The 13,787-nt window shown below is 43.3% G+C and overlaps 1 protein-coding gene across 3 annotated transcripts in view; it reads left to right on the top strand.

The window, feature by feature from the left end:
* LOC147148020 (Golgi phosphoprotein 3) overlaps window positions 1-4,809 on the top strand; it is a 21,650-nt gene extending 16,841 nt beyond the window's left edge. For all 3 annotated transcript variants that reach the window (XM_086031611.1, XM_086031612.1, XM_086031610.1), the window contains 2 exons: window positions 3,096-3,210; window positions 3,388-4,809. In XM_086031611.1, coding sequence (XP_085887737.1) covers window positions 3,096-3,210; window positions 3,388-3,812 — 540 coding nt within the window. In that variant the 3' untranslated portion in view covers window positions 3,813-4,809. The remainder of the gene's footprint in view (window positions 1-3,095; window positions 3,211-3,387) is intronic.
* The last annotated feature ends 8,978 nt before the right edge of the window (window positions 4,810-13,787 follow it).

Genomic DNA, 13,787 nt, shown 5'->3' with positions numbered 1-13,787 from the left:
AAATCGAGTGGACCCGGGATCATCACTCCGGTTCTTCCGGAACCGTTCAGATTTTAGAACGCCGGTGCTAAGTTTCGATTCCTAGTAAACCGCGTGTAAGAAGCACAAGAAGTAAGACTGATTTTAAAAAAAATAAATAAATAATATAAAATAAAATAAAAAAAAAAACGTGCGCACAGCCCATCCTCCTGCCGACGCTGCATCGCAATAGCTCGCCCCCACTCGAGCTACCGTGCTCTTCTCGGACATTCCCCCCGCTTGCTTTGTGCCGGCCAGCAAACCTGACCATCCGCCGGGCCCCATGGATCTTCACAGCGGCGGCGGGCACCACAGTGGCAGCAATCACCGTTGATCTGCCCGGACCGGCACGGCTGGCTCATTCGGCCGACGCCTAGCCATAGAACTGACGCGATTCGGCTCATGACCCAAAGTCAGAATCGGCTAAGTATGTCTAATGCCAACATTGAGCCACCAAGTTCAACACACGAGTGCACATATCCAGCTAATACTTAGCTTATAGCATACACAGCTGCAACATATACTGTACACTCAAACGATTATTTTGCTAGTCGACTAATCACTAACACTAGTCGCGATTAGTCGACTAATCGGATAATATAAATGGCAGCAAATTGCTGCAGCAAGCTGCTGCTCTCTTAATAACCATCAATCGCTTACTGCTTGAATTCTTTATGTACAAGCTAATCGTAAAGACAATTAAGATCATTCAACTTGTGTTAAACTTTGCAACTCAAGCCATCGTTCCTGACATGTTTATAAATGGGGGAGCAACTTAAATCGATGGCGATACTCTGGTCTTAAATTTTTTTACATATTTCACTCTCCTTGGGCTCCAAGACTTTTTTATTAACATAAAAGGTAGGTAGGGAAATCAGAGGGCTAAATTGGGAAAATGCACTGTGCTAAAGGAAAACTAAAACACTTATTGGTTTTTAACTTGGTCTTACTTTAACCTTTATCCAAAAGATTTTGTTTTTCTTCACTAGTATTAGCAGACAGGAAAACAGCCAGCGGGAGAAGCATGAGAAGATGCAGCTTCGAGAGAAAAACAATGCACCCAATCAATAAATATATAAATAAACGATGCGTCGACTATTAAAATGAATTGTCGACGATTTTGATCCTCGACGTCGTCGTGATTCGTCGACTAATCTTGGCAGCCCTACTCCACATACATACTGTACATATACATATACAGCATATGGTTACATAAAATCCACCCGTTTTTGTCCATCTCATGGGGCGGCTGTTTTGTCACTTGCTGTCAACTGAAAATGATATCACAGTTGCCCAGGTAACAATCAATCATCTTGAATTCTTTATGTACAAGCTAATCGTAAAGACAATTAAGATCATTCATCATCATTCAACTTGTGTTAAACTTTGCAACTTAAGCCATCATTCCTGACATGTTTATAAATGGGGGAGCAACTTAAATTGATGGCGATACTCTGGCCTTAAAATTTCTTGAAGTAATTCTTTAGTACATTTTAAAATGGAACTAAAACTTTACATTATGCAGAGTTGCATTAATACAGTGAAATGATCTATAAATACAAAAAGAAATATTTGTATACATATTTCACTCTTCTTGGGCTCCAAGACTTTTTTTTAGGTAGGTAGGGAAATCAGAGGGCTAAATTGGGAAAATGCACTGTGCTAAAAGAAAACTAAAATAAACACTTGTATTGGTTTTTAACTTGGTCTTACTTTAACCTTTATAATAATAATAAGAATTCCTTAAAAAAATAGAGACTTTGCTGCGGTCGCTGATTGGGCCTTAATAATAACAATAACAACAATCATTTCTACAAAAATAATAGGGACCTCACAGCCGTTGCTGCTTGGGCCCTAATTAATAACTAGAGCTGCGAGCAGCTATAAAGAGTCCTTAGCCCTGGCCCCGTTGGGGCACTGGCACACTGGAAAAATCATGATTATGCATCTTTAAATGAAACTCACAGTGTTAAGTTGGTTGGATCAAATCTCTAAGAGTTGAAATATGACATCTTTAAAAGGCCAAAAATGGAAACGTTTCAACGTAAATTCACATTTTTTTCCATGTTTTGTCAGACCAAACGTTTTTTAGACATTCTGCTGCGACCATCATGAGTTAATGTTTGTTTTCTTGGTTTATCTTTGTCTGATAATTACATTAGTTTGAGCATCTGGAGGGCAACGCAAAAAAAATATTTTGAGAAAGGGGCAAATCCGTTTTGACAGCGCTGTAAATGCTCAGTGGGTCAGATTAAAGAACAAAATGGGTTGTATGTGGCCCCTAAGACATACTTTGCCCACCCCTGCCCGACAACACAGATTGACTGGTGCTTGTGTTGAGTGAAGATGATAATGACAAAGGTAAAGGAGCAGACTCGAGGAAGCAGAAACTTGTAAACTATTGACTCACTATGACTGTTTATTAGGCATCAACTGGACCCGACTGGTTGAAGGTTGAAAAAAATCATGCTCTTTTTTTCAGTTTTAAAGCAACTCTGTGTCATGTCAGTTTTTGTTGATTATGGCGGCGCCATGTGGACAAAAGCGGTAGTGTTTTGTCAAACTGAAAAAAAAAAAAAAATCCTGAGCTCTCGCTGACCTGCAAATTGGACTGAATTACATTTCTACTTCCAGTGGCAGTGTGAAAGATGAATAGCGATGAGGTCATGAATCTAATTTTGTTCATACCATACTTGTAGTTTTTTGTTTTGTTTTGGGGCTTCTGCCATGACACCAGTAGACGTACAAATCAACTTCTGTCCTAGCGAATGGAGGAAGTTAGTATGCCGTAAAGCAAATCAGGACATTTGTATTCTTTTTGTGTTCCAGGGTTGCTTCCATCCTCCTCAAAGTGCCAGTAAAAACGATACAGACCCCCCAGGGCATGACAAAAGTCCCATTTCAACTACTTTTAAGTCAATGTTTGTGAAAGAGTTGTGAAAAAAAAGTATTAAAATCGATTTCCTCCCCAGTGCTGCTTTAAATAATTTATTTAAGTTTTATTTGAAAGAATGTCAGCCTCTACTGTACAGAGGTAATAAGTGTATAAGTTTACCTTTTACTAATTTTGTCTGCAGGTGGTTTGTAAGTCAGATGCTCCTACGGGGGACGTACTTCTGGACGAAGCTTTAAAACACATCAAAGACACCCAACCTCCAGAAACTGTGCAGAGCTGGATTGAACTACTCAGTGGTGAGTTTTTCAATACAAACTCCAGAGTGTGTTCTACTGTCTTTTTTTTGTATGTCTTGTTTCCTCCTGAGGTTTCTTTGTTTACAATTTTAGGTCATGGTCATGCTTGCTGTGTTTCTTGATTGACCTAGAGGCACTAAGTCTTTCTGACTGACATTTGGTTTGTCTTGTATGCAGGAGAGACATGGAATCCCTTGAAGCTTCATTATCAGCTGAGGAATGTCCGTGAAAGACTAGCTAAAAATTTGGTGGAGAAAGGTGTTCTTACCACTGAGAAGCAGAACTTCTTGCTTTTTGATATGACCACACACCCACTTACTAACAATAACCTTAAGCAGCGTCTCATCAAGAAGGTCCAAGAGGCCGTACTGGACAGGTGGGTGAATGACCCCCATCGAATGGACAAGCGAGTTCTTGCACTCATCTTCTTAGCCCATTCCTCTGACGTCCTGGAAAACGCCTTTGCACCATTGCTAGATGATCAGTACGACATGGCGATGAAAAGAGTGCGGCTGCTGCTGGAACTGGAGCCAGAAGGTGAAAGCATGAAGGCCAACACAAATGAGCTCTTATGGGCTGTAGTAGCTGCTTTCACTAAATGAGGCAAGAGTGAGGACAGCAAACACAAGGCAATTATGACTGTGTTTACATGCAGCTAATAAACCGTTTAAAACCCGAGTATTGGCAGTATTCGGATTTTTTGGGGCAGTATTAATGTGTATAAAGCCGTATGTCTGGTGCACAACTTGCCGAAAATACACAAGCCGAGAGGTAAACAATCATGGCAAAACTCTGAGGCGTAACGCGGTGGCACACTTTTGTAACACGGAGGAAACCGATCGCTTTATTCCTGTGGTGAGTGACGTGAATATATGTTTTATTGACGGTAGCGAGTAACAAGCGGAATTGATGGCTATTTGCGTCACGACGTCCGTGCATCCCCTTTTCAATCGGTTTATTCAAAAGCCTGCGTACCTCTGTCAGCTCAAGCCATGTAAACAAGTTTTTCAGAATGACTCAGAAATAGAAAAATTGACCTTAACCCGAATATTGGCTGCATGTAAACGCAGTGATTATTTGGCATTATTGTGTATTTGTCAAGGAATCAGGAATACTGCCTACACCGTGGTGACTTGACTAACAGTATCCTATGCCGGGACTTTGCATTGATTTCATGCCATGATAATGTTGATTTCATGCCATGATAATGTACGTCCTTGCTGTATTTGAAGGAATGCTTCTTAGATTTTGCTAAGCTAATAATCCCTGTCAAACTTTAAATGAGAGAATCAATGCGGGAATCATGTTCATAGTTACTGTTTGCTTTGGTTTGTGTGTAAATGTCAGACAATATTTTTATTTTAAAAAAAATCATATTGCTACTTTATGTATGCGCCATTGACAGTCCAAAGAATTAAATGGCCGACTGTGATGTGAGGGTGAGGTCAATGGAATGGAATCGAGCAGGGTTTTACATGAACAGTGGCCCAGCCTGGGCCACTAACTGACCACCTGACCTGGTGTTGGGCCACCCAAGGTTCACTGATGCAGGTCTGCCGTGGGCGGTATAAATTTAATAAATAAATACATTGGAATCAACACATTTTTGCTTTTTTGATACCCAGTTGTCAATACTTGGAGTTTTGTCCACTTAAACCTGATCATTGATCTTTTTACCTCACTGCACATATTTTGTTTGAGCGTCAGGTTAAATCCTTTGATAACAAATGGCAAGATACAAAACCTAGCAAATGTCAAATGTTAAATACTCAATTAAATGTAATTCTAGGGGGGAAAATACCCCCCCCCCCTTTAAAAAAGTTCAATACACAGAAGTTATATTTTCTTAAAGGCTTACATAGTACAGTATTAAGATGCTAAATGTGAAATAATTAGGGATGGGTACATTTCACATTTGAATAGTAACTGGGAATAGATACCAGAACTCAACGGTAATTCTCTGTACTTGTGTGTGTGGTTGTGATAAGAAATATTAATTTATGCCATAATAAAATCTTTAAAAAAAATTCCAGTTTAACATTTATTTTTTCAATATTTAGACTTTGACAAATGCCAAAACATCATGAGTTGAAAACAAATGAGTAAAAGAGAATAAGGTACAAATAAAGACAGGCTTATAGCATTTTAAAAAAATAATGACGTATAAATAATATAAAAATGTATTACAAAATGCAAAGTTGTTTATACAGTACAATACAATACAATACAATTTAATTTATATAGCACATTTCATAACAGCTAGAGCTGTAACAAAGCACTTCACAAACAGTAGACAATAAATGAAGACAATAAAAGGCTGTAATACACAAGTATTAATAAATATAGATATAAATGTTATATAAGATATGAATTAAAAAAATATATAAATAAAAAAATCCCCCATGAGCCGTCACCTTATCGTGGTGGAGGAGTTTGCGCGCCCCAATGATCCTAGGAGCTAAGTTGTCTGGGGCTTTATGCCCCTGGTAGGGTCACCCATGGCAAACAGGTCCTAGGTGAGGGACTAGACTAAGCATGGTCCTTCACCTTGGCGGTCCGATCCCCGGAAACAAAAACTAGCTCTTGGGACATGGAATGTCACCTCTCTGGCAGGGAAGGAGCCCCAGCTGGTGTGTGAGGCTGAGAGGTTCCGACTAGTTATAGTCACCTCCACACACAGCTTGGGTTCTGGTACCAGTCCTCTCGAGAGGGGTTGGACACTCCTCCACTCTGGAGTTGCCCAGGGTGAGAGGCGCTGAGCAGGTGTGGGCATACTTATTGCCCCCCGGCTTGGCGCCTGTACATTGGGGTTTACCCCGGTGGACGAGAGGGTAGCCTCCCTCCACCTGAGGGTGGGGGGACGGGTCCTGACTGTTGTTTGTACTTATGCACCAAACAGCAGTGCAGAGTACCCACCCTTTTTGGAGTCCTTGGAGAGTGTGCTGGAGGGCGCTCCACCTGGGGACTCCATCGTTCTGCTGGGGGACTTCAATGCTCACGTGGGCAATGACAGTGAGACCTGGAGAGGTGTGATTGGGAGGAATGGCCCCCCCGATCTGAACCCGAGCGGACCCCGGAGGCAGCTGACAGGTACCGGCTGGCCAAGCGGAATACAGCTCTGGCGGTTGCTGAGGCAAAAACTCAGGTGTGGGAGGAGTTCAGGGAGGCCATGGAAAATGACTTCCGGACAGCTTCGCGGAAATTCTGGTCCACCATCCGACGTCTCAGGAGAGGGAAGCAGTGCACCATTAACACTGTTTATAGTGGAGATGGGGTGCTGCTAACCTCAACTCGGGACGTTGTGGGTCGATGGGGAGAATACTTCGAAGACCTCCTCAATTCCACCGACACGCCTTCCACTGAGGAAGCAGAGCCTGGAAACTCTGAGGTGGGCTCTCCTATCTCTGGGGTTGAAGTAACCGAGGTAGTCAAAAAGCTCCTCGGTGGCAAAGCCCCGGGGGTGGATGAGATCCGCCCGGAGTTCATAAAGGCTCTGGATGTTGAGGGGCTGTCATGGTTGACACGTCTCTACAACATCGCGTGGACATCGGGGACAGTGCCTCTGGATTGGCAGACCGGGGTGGTGGTCCCCCTTTTTAAGAAGGGGGACCGGAGGGTGTGCTCCAATTACAGAGGGATCACACTCCTCAGCCTCCTCAGCCAAGGTCTATTCAGGGGTGCTGGAGAGGAGGATCCGTTGGAAGGTCGAATCTCGGATTCAGGAGGAGCAATGTGGTTTTTGTCCCGGCCGCGGAACAGTGGACCAGCTCTACACCCTCAGCAGGGTCCTCGAGGGTGCATGGGAGTTCGCCCAACCAGTCTACATGTGTTTTGTGGACTTGGAGAAGGCGTTCGACCGTGGAGTTCTGTGGGGGGTGCTTCGGGAGTACGGGGTACCGAGCCCCCTGATAAGGGCTGTCCGGTCCCTGTTCCACCGATGTCAGGGTTTGGTCCGCATTGCCGGCAGTAAGTCGGATTCGTTTCCAGTGAGGGTTGGACTCTGCCAAGGCTGCCCTTTGTCACCGATTCTGTTCATAACTTTTATGGACAGAATTTCTAGGTGCAGCCGAGGTGTCGAGGGGGTCCGGTTTGGTGGCCTCAGTATTGCATCTCTGCTTTTTGCAGATGATGTGGTACTCCTGGATTCTTCAAACCGCGATCTCCAACTCTCGCTGGAGCGGTTCGCAGCCGAGTGTGAAACGGTCGGAATGAAAATCAGCACCTCCAAATCTGAGACCATGGTCCTCAGTCGGAAAAGGGTGGCGTGCCCTCTCCGGGACGGGGATGGGATTCTGCCCCAAGTGGAGGAGTTCAAGTATCTTGGGGTCTTGTTCACGAGTGAGGGTAGGATGGAACGGGAGATCGACAGGCGGATCGGTGCAGCGTCTGCTGTGATGCGGACCCTGTATCAGTCTGTCGTGGTGAAGAAGGAGCTCAGCTGAAAAGCGAACCTCTCAATTTACCGGTCGATCTACGTTCCTACTCTCACCTATGGTCATGAGCTGTGGGTCATAACCGAAAGAACAAGATCTCGGATACAAGCGGCCAAAATGGGTTTCCTTCGCAGGGTGTCCGGGCTCTCCCTTAGAGATAGGGTGAGAAGTTCGGCCATCCGGGAGGGACTCAGAGTCGAGCCGCTGCTCCTCCGCATTGAGAGCAGCCAGTTGAGGTGGCTCGGGCATCTGATAAGGATGCCCCCTGGACGCCTCCCTGGTGAGGTGTTCCGGGCATGTCCCACCGGCAGGAGACCCCGAGGACGACCCAGAACATGTTGAAGAGACTATGTCTCCCGGCTTGCCTGGGAATGCCTTGGGATCCTTCCGGAAGAGCTGGAAGATGTTGTTGGGGGGGGAGGGAAGTCTGGGCTTCCTTGCTGAAGCTGCTGCCTCCGCGACCCGACTTTGGATAAGCGGGAGATACTGGATGGATTGATGGATATAAACAAATAAAGCCAATAAATTAACATAAAACACAATTGACACCTGGAGAAGAGCCGAAAATTTCAGGTCTGATCAAAAGCCAGAGAATAGAAATGTGTCTTCAACCGGGTTTTAAAAATGGACATTGGGCTTGCCTAACGTCCAATGGGAGGTCATTCCAAAGGGAAGGACCAGCAGTCGAAGAGGCTCGATCCCCTCTGAGGCTCCGCTTGGTCCTCGGCACCTCGAGCAGCGCCTGGTCCGCAGACCGGAGGCTGCGGGAAGGTGCGTAGGAGTGGAGGAGCTCAGAGGTACGCTGGGGCGAGGCCATTTAATGATTAATAGACAAATAGGAGAATCTTAAATCGAATCCCGAAATGCACTGGGAGCCAGTGAAGAGAGGCCAGAATTGAAGTTATATGCTCCACCTTCCGAGCTCCAGTTAGTAGGCGGGCGGCAGCATTTTGAACCAACTGGAGACGTTTGAGGGATGACTGGCTGACTCCAAAATAAAGTGCACTACAGTAATCCAGCTGAGATGTAACAAAGGCATGGATGACTGTTGCTGATGGGAATGGAGGGGCTTTACCTTAGCCAGCTGGGTGAAAGCTGGTGAAAGAAGCTCAACTTTACAACAGCACTGATTTGCTGGTTCAATTTAAGATCACTGTCCATTTTAAAACCCAAGTTTTATGACTGTTGGCTTTAGATATGAAGCCAGGCGGCCCAGATCAGCAAGGTGGGATGTAGAAGAGCCACTGGGACCGAACACCATAACTTCTGTTTTCTTTTCATTGAAATTTAGGAAATTCATTGGCATCCAGTCTTTGATGTCCGCTAGGCAGGACAAAAGAGGTCTTATCAAGAGTGTGTCTTTGTTGCTTAGCGGCATATAAATTTGACAGTCGTCTGCATAGCAGTGGAAGGAAGTGCTGTGTTTTCTAAGGATGGAACCCAGGGGCAGCATATACCATGAGGTCAGCAACGGCCCCAAAATAGAACCCTGTGGAACACCATAAGATAGAGGGGCAGAGCGTAACTCAGAGGAACCTAGGCTAACAGAAAAAGTCCTGCCAGCTAGATAGGATCTAAACCACTCTAGTGCGCATCCACTAATGCCCACTTGGTGTTGCAAACGAGTCAAAAGAATACTGTGGTCTACTGTATCGAAAGCTGCAGTCAAATCCAACAAAACGAGACATACGTGGTCTCCAGTGTCATTTGCCAGGAGGATGTCATTCAAAAACACGTAACAGGGCTGACTCTGTGCTATGCAGCTTCTTGAAGGCTGGCTGGAAAACCTCCATACCATTATGTTCATCCAAGAAAGATCTTAGATGTGAGTGAACCACTTTTTCCAGAATTTTAGACATAAAAGGCAGCTTGGAAACGGATCTAAATTTGGATAGCACAGCGTGATCAAGGCCAGTTTTTTTCAGCAGGGGTTGTACTACAGCAAGCTTAAAATGTAGGGGGACCACACCAGAAGACAAACTGCTGTTGATAATGGCCAAAACCGATTTACCGATTGTCAGGACAATCTCCTTAAAGAAGTGTCATGGAGTCATAAGGGGAGCACGATGGTTTGCAATGAACTGCACAAGGAATGAAGTTAAGCAGTAATACAAAGGACAAGACAATTGTATTATTGTTTGTTTATCTTAGTTCCTTATGTAGTTGTTTTTCAAGAACATTTGAGCCCACCGAGTGATCCAGTCGAACCCAAATTGGACTGGACCATCGTGAAGAACGACAAGACTGTTGGGAAGAGGACATAAATGAGAATAAAGAGAATAATTGGGATAAAATTAATCACTTTAATGTACCCGAGTGATGTTGTGGTTTGGCACTCCAATGGCTGAGAGTAAGCCAATACAGAGACCATTTTGAAAGCCTATGTGAGTGACATCATGGCTCGGCTTCAGAAAATGGTTGAGTTGTGACTGTTTTTTTTTTTTTGTATAGAAAGTACTAACCAAGTCGTGACTGGTTGTTACCTGAGCACTGAGAAACTGTGATCAGTCGACGGCACATGACAAAATGGCTGCCCCTTGAGCAGGATAAAAACTGGTAGATATAGATTGCCACTATTGCCACTCCCCTGGTATTTTTACCTGAATGTCTAAAAAGCTGCACCCAGAGTAAAACTGAAGCTGTACTTGAACCATATGGAGTATCAGCATAGTTTTGGTCTCTTTTTGAAGATAACACTTTGAATTTTTCTCCTCAACTGTCAGAATCTTTTTAAGTGCGACTGGCACCGAATTATGGAAGTTTGAATACAATAAAAGAAGGCAGATTTTATGTCCGCCTATTTTTTTTCTTTTCCAAAAATCTGCCTGGAAAATTTTGTATTAGGTGGTGGACTAAAGTAACACAACAGGATGACAGCTCAAAGGCTCCTCCAATTCCATTTCAAATTTGACAATAATATGACACAAAATTATCCTTTTACACAAGTTTTACTAAGGGGATGTGCAGGCGAACCAAAAGTGTGCCATTTGAATCCCATTGTAATCATGTTGCAACCATGTTCACCTACCTAGGGGAAAACTGCTATTGTGAAATGCTTCAACAATTACGAGTTCTAATGAAAAGTAAGACTTGGCGCTATCATATCCTACATCCAGATTTTAAAAAACCCGCAGAAAAATCAAAGAAGGTGACGCAATACGACGTGCGTTCTGACGCACAGCCCTGACGTTGCTGGGCTTTGAAAGTGTGTGTTCGCCCGGTGTTTTTGTTTAAAACATTTTCCATGTTTTTTTTTTTTTTTTTTGAAGAATTTTATTGGCCGTTGAATGCGTCAATCACCAGCTTAGCAAGTTTGGTTGTGACTGCAAACATAACTGACAAATCAATATGCAGGGGCGGTATTATTTACGCATGGAATATGTTCGTTGTTGAACTCTGACATGGGAAACATTACTTTATTGGATCAAGTAAGCAATCAATCAATCAAACTAAGGTTCAGCCTATGTTTTGAAAGCTCGGTGTCTAAATCCGTCGAAGGCAATTCAATCTACAATGGAAAATATGTACACATGTAATATGTATCTGATAGCAACCTGTAACGGTTGCAGCAGCTAATAACGTGGCTTTATGGATGTCAGGCTTGTTGTGGACCAACTACATTACTGGAATACTTTTACTGGATTCTTGTCAACGTAATATGATCATTGATGATGGATTATGAAATTGTGTCGGACATTTGAGGATGAAATGGTGAGTTGCAAATTTTTTGTGTGTTAGCATTGTTTTGACTTAAATGATCGCCGAGCCTGGAGATATGATTGTATCTTATAATGTTTGGTATCATTCGAATCTGCGGAAACTCAGTTTTCTAACCATATATAACATGCCCAGGAATGCTTTGAAGTTGTTTAGTATGTAATGAATGTCCCGGGTGCACGACTGGAGTGGCAACGGGTTAAAAGGGAAGTCAACCCAACCAATCACACCTGTTTTCCAAAGCTGAGCCGTGATTGGTCGTTATCTGAGCCCTGAGAAACTGTGATAAAATGGCCGACCCCTGACATGGCTGAAAACGGGTACATTTTGCTGCTTAACTCATATTTCACAATCACCATATTAATCAGAATGCCATGTTTCAACTAGTGGGCCTGCATAGAACATATTCTTTGAAAAAAATGTTGAGGTTACTTCCGCTTTAAGAAATGAATGTGAAGAAGAATGACAAAAGCAACTAGAGAATGCAATTCCTGGAGAAATTGCATGTGAAGGCGAAGGAAGCTTTATGGAAACCTCAGAATGCATTGGAATGAAGTTGAACAACCTTGAAAAAAATCAGAAGGGAAACAAGCAAAGAGGAAGTAAGGAAACAATGAAAGAAGGAAGTCAGGGAAAAAAATAAGAAAACCAAGAATAATGGAATCAAAGGAAGGGAGGAAGCAAGAACCAAGATAGCAGAGAAAACAAGCAAGAAAGAAAACAAAGTAAGAATACAAAATAGTAGGAAGGAAAATATGAGGCGAAGAAATGAGGAAGAAAGGACACTAGGAAGGAAGGAAACAAGGAATCTCGGGAAGGACGGAACCTGCGGATGAGGAATCAGGGTTTCCCAATATTTTTGAACATAATGGCCACTTCATTAGGGACACCTGGGGATGAAAAATTGGGGTGTTCCAATACTTTTGATCAACATGGCCGCTTCATTAGGGACACCTGGGAATGAGAATTCTGGGTGTCCCAATACTTTTGATCAATATGGCTGCTTCATTAGGCATACCCGGGGATGAAGATTCTGGGTGCCCCAATACTTTTGAAAAACATGGCTGCTTCATTAGGCATACCTGGGGATGAAGATTCTGGGTGCCCCAATACTTTTGAAAAACATGGCCTCTTCATTAGGGGCACCTGGGGATGAAAATTCTGGGTGCCCCAATACTTTTGAAAAACATGGCCTCTTCATTAGGGACACCTGAAGATGAAAATTCTGAGTGTCCCAATGCTTTTTAACAACATGGCCGCTTCATTAGGGACACCTGGGGATAAAAATTCAGGGTGTACCAATACTTTTGAACAACATGCCCAAGATGGCCGCCACACTGGGGAGACTCCGGGGTGAGTATCCCCAGTCTAGCTAATGTCCCTACCAAAGATGGCCGCCGCACTGGGGAGACCTCGGGGTGAGTATCCCCAGTCTAGCTAATCTCCCTTCCCAAGATGGCCGCCACACTGGGGAGACCTCGGGGTGAGTATCCCCAGTCTAGCTAATGTCCCTGTCCAAGATGGCCGCCGCACTGGGGAGACCTCGGGGTGAGTATCCCCAGTCTATGTGTGGGGAGTAGGAATTTTTGGGGTGTTGAAAAGCTGAATGTCAGTTGAATGATTTGAATTTGTGGAAATTGGGAAGGTGTAAATGCTAAAAGTTAAATCTGCCAATGGAAATGAATGGTGAATAGATGAATTTTTGTGGGTTCTCTAAGGGTGAATAAGTTGAATTTTTGGGAAGTAGGAATTGTAGAATGAGTTGAATCTTGTGAATTTGAAGTTAGAATTGTGTAAATGTGAAATGTTGAATGTGCCATTGGAAATGAATGTTTTTTTTGGACGTGAAAAACGTGAAATTGTGAAAAATTTGAAAATACAAGAAAAAATACTACCCAAGAAGACATGAATATTCTGAATGTTTTGAAACTTGAATGAAGTGAATCGGGTGAAAAATGTGGATGGAGATGCACGTCAAAAAAGTGGTCGGAATAAATAGGAATAATAATAATAATAATAAAAAATAGGAATAACATATGTGTGAAGGCCTTCACCTTCACACAATAAACTATAGGAATAACATATGTGTGAAGGCCTTCACACAACTAGAGAATGCAAATCTTGGAGAAATTGCGTGTGAAGGCGAAGGAAGCTGTATGGAAACCTCAGAATGCGTTGGAATGAAGTTGAATGACCTTGAAAAATATTTGAATGGAAACAAGCAAAGAGGAAGTAAGGAAACAATGAAAGAAGGAAGTCAGGGAAAAAAATAAGGAAAACAAAGAATAATGGAATCAAAGGAAGGGAGGAAGCAAGAACCAAGATAGCAGGGAAAACAAGCAAGAAAGAAAACAAAGTAAGAATACAAAATAGTAGGAAGGAAAGGATGAGGCGAAGAAATGAGGAAGAAAGGACAATAGGAAGCAA

The sequence above is a fragment of the Filicampus tigris genome, chromosome 5 (assembly GCF_054856515.1).
Source record: "Filicampus tigris isolate MCC_2025a chromosome 5, RoL_Ftig_1.0, whole genome shotgun sequence".
NCBI lineage: Eukaryota > Metazoa > Chordata > Actinopteri > Syngnathiformes > Syngnathidae > Filicampus > Filicampus tigris.
This window is presented reverse-complemented; position numbering and strand designations above follow the sequence as displayed.